Here is a 15,417-nt window from a genome sequence, read left to right on the forward strand (position 1 = left end):
ACTACTAAGGCTAGAGGGCTGCAATTTGGTATGTTTGATGATTGTAGGGTGGATGGTCAACATACCAATTTGCAGCCCTCTAGCCTCAGTAGTTTTTAAGATCTGAGGGCGGACAGAAAAAGTGAGGACAGAATAAAGTGCGGTTGGACAGACAAAGCCGGCACAATAGTTTTCTTTTACAGAAAACAAAAATTGGCGTTATTTATAGTGAGTGAATTTTTTCTGGCTTGATTTTGGAAAGTAGATGACAAATGGTAACATTATTATTCAAGTCATTTTTGTAGCTATAAAGAAATGAACGTAATCTATTGTGAAGTGTAAATTAACTTCGTGATAAGAACATTAATTAAAACTGAAATTTTGGTTTCATAATTTCCCTGTCCAATGGCTTCGTCATCTAAAAACTTATTTTGGAACGTTTGAAATTTCGAAGATCTTTATAAGCCAACTCAGTTACCAGAAAATAAAGACATCTAGCTTAGCTTTTCATCTATATTATAATAAATATAATACCTATAGTCATTATTACTTTTCATTATACGTTCCAATAATAAGAACTTACAACAGCACTAGAAAGCAAAAACAGCTAATTTTGTCATTATTATAATAAATATACTAACTTCAGTTACTGTTTTGTTTTTCATCATTATAATAAATATATATTAATTTTAGGGTGCTACTATAGTAGGCGGTCTACCTGCGTGTTTCTACACTGTTTCGCCGTGTTTAGTACTAGCCTCTCGGGAATCAAATGTCCCCAAGTGCACTTGATCGCATTTGATCCCCGGGTGGCTAGTACTAAGCACGGCGAAACACATTTGATCCCCTGGGTAGACCGCCTACTGCAGTAGCACCAATTTTAGTCATTATCGCTTTCATCCTACTGCTAAAATAGTATGAAGTTAACTTCTCAACGCAAAAAAAAAAAAACTTTCCTTATTTCTGCAAGAAAATTGCAAACATAATAGTCTGGTTGAAGGGAGTTTTGAAGCATTTTTGCAACTTTCTCCAATGTAATTTCATTAGAATTTTGTATTTTGCTTTCAGCAAATTTAATTCTGTCAAATTATATTGTAAATATATGGCTATTTAAAGAAAAGAACGTGTCTGAATCATAAATAAAATAAAAACTTTCATCATACGCCATCAAAGAGATGTCAAAACCATTTTAAAAGATAAAATGTTTAAGCTTTTTACAAAGAATTTTAGTACTATTGGGAGCAACGTATTCTAAATGTAAATGCATGTAGTTCGAGATTGGTTGTAATCTTTTGTAAATAATTTATTGAACAAAAACTTAAAAAAAAATAATAATTCAGACACGCGTCCCACAAACTGATAATTACAGAAAACAACAGAACAGGATTATATAACCGAAAAAGGAAATAACACGGTATGCTAATCCCCCGGAAATTAGCAATGTGACTGTCGCCATTTTAATAAGGATTACATTGCGGCGAATTATTATTATTTTTTTCCCACAACGGCAGTTGGAGACTAAGTGAAACGGCTGCTTGCGAGGGAGTGCTGTCTCTCTCTCTCTCTCTCTACCTCGTTCGTGATGATTGAAAGAGGATGTTAGCGAGCAGGAATTCTTTCCTTATCGTTCATCTGGCACAGACGATGTCTACAAGGAATCTAATATTCTGTTGCTTATTTACACCAACACAAGTATAAATTAATTGATATTCACGTATTCATATATACACCTGAATGTACGTACGTCACAGATATCAGTGCACATCTATTACAAGAGAGAGAGAGAGAGAGAGAGAGAGAGAGAGAGAGAGAGAGAGAGAGAGAGAGAGAGAGAGAGAGAGAGAGAAATGGTACAGTGACTCATACGCTAATGATATACTCCAGGCTTGTATCATAGCACTTGTTCTCTATTTGCTTCGTAAAGGACAAACATAAATTTGTACTTTCTATATTACTCGATAAAGTCGAATCGCTCTTAATTCAATTTTTATCGTACATATGGCGCCATATCTCTACAATGCGCAGTGTGTGAATAATTAAAGAGAATGATATACTGATGCAAGTGAACAGCTAATATTGTCAGGTAGAAAAGTTCAATGGCAGAACGGGAACCTCTTGACAAATAATGTACGTCACTTGGACGAGGCAGCATATTGGTAATTAATATAGAATTTTTAAAAAAATGCCAGTAATGTTAATATAGATGCATCAATGACTGAAAAGTTAGGTGAAGAAACAAAAGTCACCTTTACCAAACTTCCTTTCGCCGATTCTCGAGCCAGGTTCCCCACTCCCTGTGTTACGGGCCTACCCACTCCCTGTTTCACATCTAAGAGTCATTAGATTTCATCTATAGGCGATGGGTGATGGGAGAGATTGTGGGTTTTGTGGGGGGGGAGGGGGAAGGCACACAGGAAACAGCTCTCCGACACAATGGGTTATGACAAGAATAAAACACGCAGGGTGTACGTAAGCGCGCGCACAGACGTACACACACACACGCGAGTGTGGAGTGTGGTGCACACGCCATGTTTGTCGTCAGGCGAATGATGCGGGGGGGCATTTGTTTGATCTTAATGGCCCCTGCCTCTCTTTGGTTATTCGTTGTCAGTCAGATTCCTTTGTCTGTGAGACCGAGCTTATCATCAGAACAGGATTCCTTTCCATAATCGCTTTTGTTCTATTTATGGCGAACCCTTTAGTCGCACTTACATCTTTCTTTCTTTTTTTCCCGCCAGTTCACCTCTGCAGTCGTTCAAGTTTAAATGACGCGGATCTGATTGGTCACTTGTCTTAATATCCGGACTTTCGATGCCTTGCCTCCTCAATTGAGACTTGACTGACAGAGTAATGCTTCTCTTTGCTTGTATGCTTTTGTCACCCTTCATCTTTGCTTAGAAGACCACAAAACATCTTCCTTTCAAATATAAACTATGAAGAGATACTCTTGCGGATGTGTAAAAGAATATGGATATTGCGGTCAGGGAGTAAGTGGAAGAGGAAAGGGCGAAAGTTTCATGAAAATTCGTATGTGATGAACAAATACATTAAGGAGAAAAAGTTTCGTTGGAGAGAGTTGTTAATATACAAATGGATTTTGTAACAGGTGCAGCTGGAGAGATGTTGTCTCAAACAAAGGTGTGTTGCGTCTCTCTGGCTGTTTAATATTTTTGTGCTTGGAGTTGAGAAAAGTGAAGGAAAAGAACGGGAAGAAAGGAGTGGTGGCTGAAGTGTGCAGTAGAGTGACTACCAGTAGTGTGAGCAAATAATATTGTTAACTGGTAATAGTGAGAAGCTGTAGTGACTGTTTAAAGAATTCGAGTTCTGGTAAGAGAGCTCTGAAGATGAACGCTTGCAAAATTAGGCTTATGAAAGGAAATGAACACAATTGATATGAAGCGATGAATGTTAATATAGAAGACGAAGCATAGGGGATGTTGATTTATGATAATAATCCGGTAATTCAGCAGCCACTACCTAAGCTAGTATATGATGAACCAAATTATAAATAGTTATTTTTTCTGATATGAAAGCTCATGCACCTTATAACAAAGTATTGCATTTGGTCATCTCCATAGAACGAAAGCCCCTTGAATCATATTATGAAGAGCGAAAACACAGTGATGCATTCTGAAAGTGAGGCCACAAATTTGTTCAAGAACATCCCACAATCCTTTCGGTGTTCTCACAAGATACCAGAACGTTTCGCAAGCATTGGGAGTGGCCAACGCAACTAGAAGTAATTATTATGCTTTACCGAGCAGCGTTTCATTTATTAAGACTAGACGTATACAATTTCTTCGAACGCCCAGAAATAGCTCTTAGTCACCGGCTGCCCTGGAAACCGACGATAAGAAAGCTATTCTTAGTTACACCACGTTACATTATTACTGATGAAGTTTGACGTCAAGCTACTTGAAGTGTGTGTGTGACGTCATCGGGAAAGCTGAGGAGTAGATTGCACGAAAATTCCGTTACAGATAGTGGCAGGATCTGCTGATAGAGAAATGCAATTCGATTTTTGTTGACAACAATTAACATTCTATATGAAAATAATGACGTCTTTACGATGAAACTTATCCCTTTTTCCTACTCGGTCTAAAGACCCCAGTTCTCGTGCTGGTCGAACGAAAGTAGGTATACGGTATTGGCGCGCCATCGCAATCCGGCAATTACGATGAAGCAATCTCCACCTAAACCGGAAATCCCTTTCCTTTCGGTGACTTTCTATGGCACTCCGTATTCAACCGCACCTTCAGATTTGTAAATGCTTCCGGAGTTGCTGCTCGACAGGATATGGCCAAGGTTAAGCATATCCTTATTCAACGTCAATAGCATAAAGACTCGTGGACTTTCTAGACCCATAATTGCTGTTAAGGATGATATTGCACCTTAAAAGTGCTACAATTGACCTAAATTTGATTGTAAAATGATGTAATTTTTTGATCTTCGTTTGATTTCATGGTATTTAGACGCTTGAAGATATTATATATCTAACAAGAGACGCTTTCTTTATATGAAAAATAATTTTCACTGTTAATTGCAAATAGTATTCTGTGTGTCTCGTCCTCTGTGCTTTTAGTGCCCTGGATACTAATAATTCATATTCTGTATGTATATATATGTATATATATATATATATATATATATATATATATATATATATATATAAATATATGTGTGTGTGTTGATTCTACGCTAGTTTCTGACTATGGTTAGTTCATATAGTCCATGACTCCATCGACAAGAATAAGAATGTATTTCAGCTCATACGTTTGTATATATAAATCTGTCGACTGTACAGTTTCAAGAACTAGATTTTCATGACAAATTTGTAAACTGAGCAAGGCCTAGTCTCCTGTTAACTGTGAAATTTCTGGGGACAATTTTATTGTATTATCTCTCTCTCTCTCTCTCTCTCTCTCTCTCTCTCTCTCTCTCCTCTGCGAAGTGACAGAGGTGGAGTTAAGCTATGATGTGGCAATATACTGCATGCTACTTTTGTAGTGGGTCCAAAAGTAGCCATAAATTCGGATCTGGACACGGTCCGTGGAATTCTGAGCGAATGAAAATTCTCTGTAATCCACGCCTTCGCTGGTTCCACTTTTGTCACATTTCTCAGTGGCATTTGGTGGAAGCCACTAGGTCTAGCGATGAGAAAGAGCACTCGCCAAGCGCTCCTCGGTAATTGCCGGGGAATATAGGTAGGCCTGCGGTTTCGTGAATGTGTCGACGCCCATACACTGACAAATGAGTTGTGGTCGGCACTTACTCATTTTGAGAGCTATTACGGACGTTTGAGACCACCCCGGATGCTATTGCCCTCCGGTGCAATTACCATAACGATCTTAAAAACAGTCGTAACTCCGCTTGGATGCCATATGCCGTTGGCATTAACGTGTTTTTTTTTTCTTATTTCGTTTTCATTCGTAATTTCTTCTTTTCATTCTTACTTCCGCACATACTAAGACACCCATATTATATATATATATATATATATATATATATATATATATATATATATATATATATATATTATAATATATTATATTATAATATATATATACTGTATATATATATATATATATATATATATAAAATATATATATATATATACTGTATATATATACACACAAACTAGTGGAACACTAACTTCAGTGTCAAAACAAATAAATATCAGCATAGCAGGGATGCATGGATAGTGCTAGAGAGAGAGAGAGAGAGAGAGAGAGAGAGAGAGAGGCAGATGGCCTCGCTTCAATATTTATGATAATTAACTCGTGAGTGAGGCCTATCCACAGGTCTCTCTGAACACTGCAAGTCGACCACAGACCGCAACAGAAAAACGATAAAAAAATGAAAACTAATAAAAAAGTGAAAAAGTAAAAAAAAGTCTCTCTGTTGAGAGTTACCAGTGCATTTTTCACTGCCGTTCGTTTTCATTCTTACTTTTTCCTGTAGAGGGTTAGTGCCGTCAGTGTACCTCATGCGGTGCCCTGTAGGCATTACTTAAGGTTCTTTGCCGCGTCCCTTCTTTAGGTCCCTAGCTGCAACCCCTTTCATTCCTTTTACTGTACCTCCGTTCATATTCTCTTTCTTCCATCTTACTTCCCTCCCTCTCCAACAATTGTTTCATATTGCAACTGCTTTGAGGTTTTCCTACCGTTACACCTTTCAAACCTTTTACTGTCAGTTTCCGTTCCAGCGCCGAATGACCTCATAGGTCCCAGCGCTTGGTCTTTGGCCTAAATTCTATATTCATTTCTACATTCAGTTGAATTCTTTATTCTCGGAATTTCTATTCGCGTACACTGGACTGATACAAAGTAAACGCAATTATGGCATGTTTTCAATTTATTTGTTATCATCCCATAATAATCTTATCTTTTATTATCCCTTTTCTCTATCGCAACTGATTTGTCTGTCAACTCAGTCAGTTACATTTAAATAGATAAGTCTGTTATTTTTTATGTCAAATTTTAAGCTAGCCAAGGAATATAATATGAGCACGAGAGATCTGTCAATCTTTTTCATAGATTTAGACGACGAAATTATTGGTGGTTTTATCTTGTCGCTAATAATAATAATATTAATAATAATAATAATAATAATAATAATAATAATAATAATAAAATAATAATAATAATAATAATAAAATAGGAGCCAAATATTTGACAACGAAATATTGTTTATTTTATCTTCCTATTGTGGATAATAATAATAATAATAATAATAATAATAATAATAATAATAATAATAATAAATAGGAGCCAAATATTTTGACAACGAAATATTGTCTATTATATCTTTCTATTGTCCCCAACAACAACAACAACAACAACAATAATAATAATAATAATAATAATAATAATAATAATAATAATAATAATAATAATAATAATACGAACCATATAGCATTATAACCCTGACAAGGATTTTTTTTTTTTTTTTTTTTAGAAATCTGGAGATCAATAGCAACAATAACCTTCCTTTCCCTTCTTCAGGCATAGAGATCCACGTCGAAGGTGAAGCTGCCGCCCGGGACACCTTGATACAGCAGCTGACCCAGGAGGTCACGAGCAGAGCCGACGCCCTCGGCTGCGGTCAGGTCATGATACCTCCGGGCCTCATAGACGAGGTCACGGCGCAGGTTCTCAGACTCGCTGATTCAGAACCTTGCGGTGTCAGGTAAGGTCGTGCGTTGTGTTCGGTTGCTGCTGCTGGGAGTGAAGAGATGTTTTGCCCGTCTCTGTTCTCTGTATTTGGATGGGAAGGAGAGTTTTGTGATTTTTTTTTTTTCATTTTCCTATTTATTTGTTTCATGTATTTTATCCAAAACTCTGCGGGACTTCTACTAACGGAGACTAATTTATCAATGAACTTCTCTCTCTCTCTCTCTCTCTCTCTCTCTCTCTCTCTCTCTCTCTCTCTCTCTATCTATCTATCTATCTTTCTATCTATTTATCTATCTTCACGTTTTAAATGAACTGATTTACAGCTGTCATTTAAAAATTGCAGCGCAACAGTTCATATTTAACCTGAACTTTTAAAAAATGAAAAATATGATCTATATATATGTATATATTTTATATTTTATAAAAGAATATTCTCGTGTCCCTAAGACTTCCAGTTCCACCTTTACCCCCTCCCCCTTGTACTTCACCTCCTTGATTTTCTGGATCTCTTTGTCTCGCTGTCCAACTTCTCCAACTCCCTCTTTTCACCGTCTTGCGTGTCCAGTGGCCGCAAGTGCCTCAGTGCTTGTTGTGACAGCCTAAATTTCAGAAAATGAAATGAAGTGAAATGAAATGGAATGGAATATGCCTAAGAATGATAAAAGACCAAATCATAACCACCAGTAGGATCTCTTTGTCCTGTCATGACAATCATCTTTATTTCAAACTGTCCTTTTCCTTATTTTAAACTTTCCTTTTCTTTAAATCAACTGTCCTTTTCTTTATTTCAAACTGTCATTTTCTTTATAACAACTGTCCTTTTTTTATTTCAAACTGTCCTTTTTTTTATTTCAAACCGTCTTTTTTTTTATTTCAAACTGTCCTTTTTTTTATTGCAAACTTTCCTCTTCTTTATTTCAAACTGTCCTTTTTTTTATTGCAAACTTTCCTCTTCTTTATTTCAAACTGTCCTTTTTTTTATTTCAAACTTTCCTCTTTCTTTATTTCAAACTATCCTTTTTTTTGATCAAACTTCAACTGTCTTTTTCTTTATTTCAAACTGTCCTTTTCTTTAAATCAACTGTCTTTTTCTTTATTTCAAACTGTCCTTTTCTTTACATCAAACTCTCCTTTTCTTTATTTCAAACTTTCCTTTACCACTTGTAATCATCTTCTTCTTCTTCTGGAACAGAGGGGGAGTCCTGCACGTCCATTTCTTCGACGGCGAACAGTTGCAGAGACTGACTCGAGTGGTCCTTGACCCGTCAATGCCCAACACCTTCGAGCTTTACCTCAGCCTCCGGGCAGATACGACGACCTGGTACCACAAGATGTCCAGAATTATCAAGTGAGTGTTGTCAGCCTTGCCATGAAAAGTATGGGCTATAATTAGCCCTTCTGAAAGCCTACCTGAAAGAGGTGTATTATTGAAGATGGCGAAAGCTCTTGCGTTTAATTTGGATTTTATTCTTATACGAGCTTGTTAGCCCTCACCCTGGGCGGACAAACAGGTTTGTTGGGGTGGGTGGCTGTGTCACGTCTCCCCTACTGTCGCCCTGGGGAGGACAAACAAGATCCACTTGTTTTTTTTATTATTATAGATTTTTGTTCAAGTTTCGTTTTGTTTACCTCCACAAATGAGCCCGAAAGAGTTGTGATTTGACAAGAGTTATCAGTACCAGATATCATTAGATCTGAATAAACTTCTGTCTTCACATAGCGAGAATAAATTTGTGGAGCGCTACAGTATCAGTTTTTCATCAGTTTCTACCACAATAAATAAACAGTTCCTGCTGTTGAATGATTGCTTAATAAGCTCTGTCATTTAAAGAAAGTTCTAAATCAAAATCATGACTTCTTCATTTAAAAAATGGTGTTTTAGAAATCCTTAATCTTTATTCCTCCCAGCAATGCTATGATACCTTCAAATATCAAATATCAGTAACCAAGAATTTTTTTCAAGTGACATTATAGGACGTTAATTTAAATTCATTCATTAATAATTACTCTCTTTTATGCTAATAATAAAGAGGCCAAAGAGTCTAGGTAAATATGAATAGGAATAAAAACAAGTAAAATGCGCAATCGAGTTTTCTGTACAGCGTATATGCTGTATGAAACTCTCAGCCACGGCCTATGAAACTCTCAACGGCGGCCCATGAAACTTTCACCCATGGCCCGGTGATGGCCTGTGTTGTTGGCACCTGTAGCAGTGCCAGACGCAAGATTATGGCTAACTTTATCCTTAAATAGAATAAAGACTACTGAGGCTAGAGGGCTGCAATTTGGTATGTTTGATGATTGGAGGGTGGATTATCAACATACCAATTTGCAGCCCTCTAGCCTCAGTGATTTTTAGAATCTGGCGGACAGAAAAAGTGCGAACGGACAGATAAATAGCCGTCTCAGTAGTTTTCTTTTACAGAAAACTAATAATGAGTAAACTGTAAATGGTATTTATAAATTGAATTTCATTGAATGTTTTGTAATCTCCTCATTTACTTTTTTTTTAATACAAATTTATCTCAGTGCTCTTCAACAGAGATAAGGTTATGTTTCTAATTTATAAAATGGCCTTCAGGACGGGAAAACCCCACTGCTTTGTTAACTTATTTTAAGTTATACGGGAAAAGAAATAAAAATATTTTCTTTGAAGATAAAAGCGTGGAGAGGAAGTTTTTTTTATTAGCACTGGTCATTGGGAGTGACGCTTTAGTGATGTATGTTTTGGACGTTCTAAGGCTGTATGGTAAGGAATGGAAAATAAAATTTAGGCCAAAGGCCAAGTGCTGGGACCTATTGGGTCATTCAGTGCTGAAAGGGACATTGAGGGTAAAAAGGTTTTAAAAGTTTAACAGGAGGAAAACCTCAAAGCAGTTGCACTATGAAATAATTGTTAGGAGAGGGTGGATAGCAAGATGGAAGAAAGATAATGTGAATGGAGGTAGAGTAAAAGGAATGAAAGGGGTTGCAGCTGGGGACCGAAGGGACGATGCTAAGAACCTTAATCTTAAGTAATGTCTACAGTGTACCGCGTGAGGTGCACTGACGGCACTGTCAACCATACTGGAGTTCTTCTAAGGTCGTACTCTTGTGGTGATCATAATTAATTTCTTAATTTTGAAAATTCCCTACGTTTAAGAAATTTCAGTTTCGTCCATCGCTGCGAACATGAAATATAACTAAAATGTTCCAGTTTAAGACTGACAAATCTGATAACTGCAATGTAGGAATGACAGTAATCTATACCTTGAGAACCACTAATGGATCCAGAAAAATTTCATGGGCAGCTACAAATTTTCATATTGTACATATATATATGTATATATTCATACATATATGTATAACACATACACACACACACACATATATATATAATATACATACATATAAAATTTTCTCAAAATTTTGTTATTTCTATAATAGGTTTTTTATTTTTTCCCATTTTTATATTTCTCATTTACGTTATCATTATCTAAATCTTCAATATTATTATTTTGTTATTATTTTTCATGGGGGGACGTACCCAGGTGGCCCCCCCATCCTTGGATCCGCTAGTGCTGAGAACCACTCAAAACTGACATGTCATTACCCTTTAAACACCCTCCTTGCTGTACCCCCGCCAAACCCCTTTCGCATTGTGTGAAACCTCTCGGAATTCCCGTTGACTTTTGCACTCCCTGACCTCATTTATCATCTTCTGTATCTTATCCTCCCTGGCTGTCGATGATCGATCCTCCCCTGAGCAAAGATCAAGGATGTTTCAGTTTATCTTCTTCGCGACTTTAAATTGGGAAACATTTTCCAGCCTTTCAGATTGAGTGTTTGTTATTATTTTTTTTTTTCGTTCTATCCTGCTTCTAATGTGGCGTTTGGGATTGCAATTTTTTTTTTTTTTATTCTATCAGGAAAGTCAAATACACATACACGCTCGGGTGTTGTTGTTTGAGTGTATTTTCATATACAAGGTCCCTTAAACATATTTGATCGACCTTGGTCATATAGCAAGGGCAGTATATTCGCGTATACTATATTATATATATATATATATATATATATATATATATATATATATATATATATGAAACATTTCCTTCCTGAATTTAAATTTCTTGTTTGTGTTGTAAACACTTTTTCGTTTACTGAGCTATTGAGTGCATTGTCATACAAAAGGTCCTTTAAATACATTTAAAGGACCTTGGTCATATAGTAAGGGCAGTACATTCGCCTATACTTATATATATATATATATATATATATATATATATATATATATATATATATATATATATATATATATATATATATATATATACATACGAAACATCTCCTTCCTGTATTTAAATTTCTTGTTTGCCTAGTAAACACTTTTTCGTTTATTGGGCTATCTATCAAACTTGTTTTTCTTTTTCGTACATATCTCATTCAGGAGGCTTTTAATGCAGGAACCCGTCACTGAACTCCAAAACACGACTTTATCATGTTTGTCAAAGCGTCAGCATTGTTTCGCTGATAAGCACTGATAACATCAACTCATAAAAAAATTAGGATTGAAGTATTTTCCATCTGGTGGCTGGTAGCAGATAGCGATTATCGTGAGTCAACATGTTTTTCTCTCTCTCTCTCTCTCTCTCTCTCTCTCTCTCTCTCTCTCTGTGAGAACCTTATGTAAGTAGGTCACTTAGATTAGATAATGGCACAGAATCGGCTGTATCAACAAGGAACGGACGGAGTTCCTTGCAGGATCAGAAGAGCCCTTTCGAGATAGCCTTGGGTTTGTAGTGGCTTTCGTGCCAAGGGGATAATTATGTGGCGAGCGTCCTTGGTACTGACTGGTCCTTCGAGTGTTTAAAATCAACCATTTGGAATAAAGTTGCTGTTTCAGTTTGAGTTTTCTGTCCGCCCTCAGATCTGAAACACTACAGAGGCTAGAGGGCTGCAAATTGGTATGTTGATCATCCACCCTCCAATCATCAAACGTACCAAATTGCAGCCCTCTAGCCTCAGTGGCTTTTATTTTATTTAAGGTTTAGGCTAGCCATAATCGTGATTCTGGCAACGATATAGGATAGACCACCAACGGGCCGTGGTTAAAGTTTCATGGGCCGCGGCTCACACAGCATTATACCGAGACCACCGAAAGATAGATCTATTTTAGATTCAGCTATAAAATACACTTTAAATATCTATGAAAATATAGATTTGGCTCAAATAGCATTCATAGTTTTAAATTTTACTTTTAAATATAAAAATACACTCTTTAAATAGCTATGAAAATGTAGATTTAACTCCAATAGCATTCATAGTTTTAAATTTTACGTTTAAATATAAAATGCACTCTTTAAATAGCTATAAAAATAGCACATGGGTCTACCCCATTCTCTTCCATACCATACGCCATTGACTGTCCTACCCCTCCCACTCAGATATTTCTACAGCACCGAACTCTATATTTAAAACCGAAGGTCCTCTAAAACGCTTCATACGAAAATAGCAACGCCAATTGAACGAAGACGGAAAGACATAGATAAATAGTACAGAACAGAAAGAATATTCGAGTAGTTTATCAACACTGGACCCTCTGACTCCCTGTGACAGATATGTTAGATTCAGAAGTGATTTTCGGCCCATGCACCCTTTCACCCTATGTCAGAATGTTATCCCCCCCGCCCGTCCAAAATTGTCTGCCTCAAAAAGTGAATTCCAAACAATATGCAACAAAATACTATCACAAACACACAAGCTATCGGGGAGACAGCCCAGCGTGACCTCTCAGTGATGCAGACCGATCCACACTGCGTTTTTGTGTGGTTCTAGAGCCAGTTTGAGCCCCCCAGTCTGTGGTCCCAATTTCCACCCCCCATAACTCTGAAATCCCCCCTAGGGGGGATTCCCCCAAGGTTGAGAACCACTGTTCTAGAGGAAAAAACGCTATAGGAGGGTGACTGAGCGTACATCTCCCAAAATTCCAGTTCACAAATTGTAAAACAGGAACCGCTTGTTCTATAAAAAAAAAAAAGATTGTAAATGGCGATAGTAATAATGAAATAGATAAAGCATCACTGCCTAAAGTGCGAAAAGAATGTAATTGTAGTTTCGCTGTCTTGGCTAACTTAAACATGTTGCATGATATATGATAATTCGGCTTCCCATAACCTTAACCCCTTTTCTTGTCTTCCGAGTTATTCCCAACCCTTTTTTGTCTCTTATAATTTTTCTTTTCTTCTTTGTTTTTCGTTTTTTTTTTACCAATGCTCTCATTAAGGCTCCATCCCGTCCTTGCTCTAAAATGGATTTCTGTATCAATATTCTCCACGATATCTTATCAGATTTTTTTTTTTCATCCAACCTCATTTCAAACTTTTCCATTGCAGGATTCATTGCACGGTCTTGCATTCCCTTGGAACTGCAGACGGGAACTGGAACACGTTATCATTTATTTTTAGTACGGGCTTATTTCCTTTATTTTTTTATACAGAAACTGGTAAACTTCACCATTTGTATGTCTAAATGTATGGGTTTATTTCCTTTTTTTTTTATACAGAAACTGGGAAACCTTAAAATTTCAGTTTGTAAATGTATGGGTTTATTTCATTTTTTCCGTACAGGAACTGGAAAACCTCACCATTTATTTTTATGAATGTATGGGTTTGTTTCATTTACTTTTTTTTTACCATACAGAAACTGGAAAACCTCAAAATTTGAATTTGTAAATGTATGGGTTTATTTCTTTCTTCCATACAGAAACTGGAAAACCTCACTATTTGTATGTGTGAATGTATCAGTTTATTTCTTTCTTCCATACAGAAACTGGAAAACCTCACCATTTGTATGTGTGAATGTATCAGTTTATTTCTTTCTTCCATACAGAAACTGGAAAACCTCACCATTTGCACGTGTGAATGTATGGGTTTATTTCTTTTCCATACAGAAACTGGAAAACCTCACCATTTGTATGTGTGAATGTATGAGTTTATTTCTTTTCCATAGAGAAACTAGAAAACCTCACAATTTGTACGTGTGAATGTATGGGTTTATTTCTTTCTTCCATACAGAAACTGGAAAACCTCACCATTTGTATGTGTGAATGTATGGGTTTATTTCTTTTCCCATACAGAAACTGGAAAACCTCACAATTTCTGTTCGTAAATGTCTGGGCTTACCCCCTTTATTTTTTCTCGTTTATTTCCAGACCTCTCAGAAGATCAGGACCCCTCCACCTCAGTCGCGACTACAAGCTGGAGAAGAAGAGACTGTATCCCGACGAGTGATGATTGGTGGTGAGGCTGGCCTACCGCACCCCCCACCCCCTCTGAAGACCTTAGACTCATCATCACCCCTTTCTTCAGCATCTCTCGTTCTCTGTCTGTCTGTCTTGTCTGTCTCTCTCCCCTTTCAAGAGCTGTTGACCAGCTATAGCTGTTCGTACGATCAGTACAACCAAAACCCCCTTACTCGTCACTTCGGGAAAAGCAAAACAGTATTCCTTATACTCCAATATAGTTAGGAGCTGGAGTAATATAATGTTTGGTGTAGTGTTTAAATGCCAAGTCTGTATGTATGTGTGTGCGTAGTCTTTGCGCCATCTACTGTTGGTCTAAGGCTTGTTTTTTTTTTTTTTTTTCAGTCGGGCCGTCTGATTGCCACACAAATAAGTGAGCTACACCTGATTAATACTATTCATGTCACTTTTATTCACTGCTTGTTATTTCACTCCATTCATAAGTCACTGAGATAAACGAACTTATTTTTTGTCCTTGTCATAGACTGAATAGCTGTAATTTTTCAAACAAATTTTATGAAGCAGCGGTTTTTCTATTACTTGTATTGTGCGCTCCTAAAAGCTTGAGGTAATGTCTCATCAAAAGTATTCGTGCAGACAAATGAAACATCTCCTCTTGGGTAGAAAGAGTATTGTTATTTTGTTCATTTGTTCTTCATCTCAGCGTGTAGTCTGCATTACATTACGATCCAGAATCATTTGTATTTTTGTATCTTTCATGTGATTCGTATTGATTAAAATGATATTAACTCTCTTTCCTGTTCATTTTCATCTGTTATGTTTATCATCACGACGAGTCTTAATGGTAACTGTTCTTGAAATTCCTGGTTTAAAAAAAATATATTTGGTTTGTGTGTTGGGGTCAGAATAGTCCGATTTACGTTCAAGAATATATATATATATATGTGTGTATATATATATATATATATATATATATATATATATATATATATATATATATATATATATATATATATATAT

At 36.5% G+C, this 15,417-nt stretch overlaps 1 protein-coding gene across 1 annotated transcript in view; it reads left to right on the forward strand.

Annotated features, from left to right (window-relative positions):
• Window positions 1–15,190, forward strand: part of LOC136853676 (protein charybde-like) — a 40,287-nt gene extending 25,097 nt beyond the window's left edge. The window contains exons 2-4 of the mRNA XM_067129612.1: window positions 6,984–7,167; window positions 8,347–8,502; window positions 14,347–15,190. Coding sequence (XP_066985713.1) covers window positions 6,984–7,167; window positions 8,347–8,502; window positions 14,347–14,425 — 419 coding nt within the window. The 3' untranslated portion in view covers window positions 14,426–15,190. The remainder of the gene's footprint in view (window positions 1–6,983; window positions 7,168–8,346; window positions 8,503–14,346) is intronic.
• Window positions 15,191–15,417: the final 227 nt, after the last annotated feature.

Source organism: Macrobrachium rosenbergii, chromosome 27 (genome assembly GCF_040412425.1).
Source record: "Macrobrachium rosenbergii isolate ZJJX-2024 chromosome 27, ASM4041242v1, whole genome shotgun sequence".
In the NCBI taxonomy this organism is placed as follows: Eukaryota; Metazoa; Arthropoda; class Malacostraca; order Decapoda; family Palaemonidae; genus Macrobrachium; species Macrobrachium rosenbergii.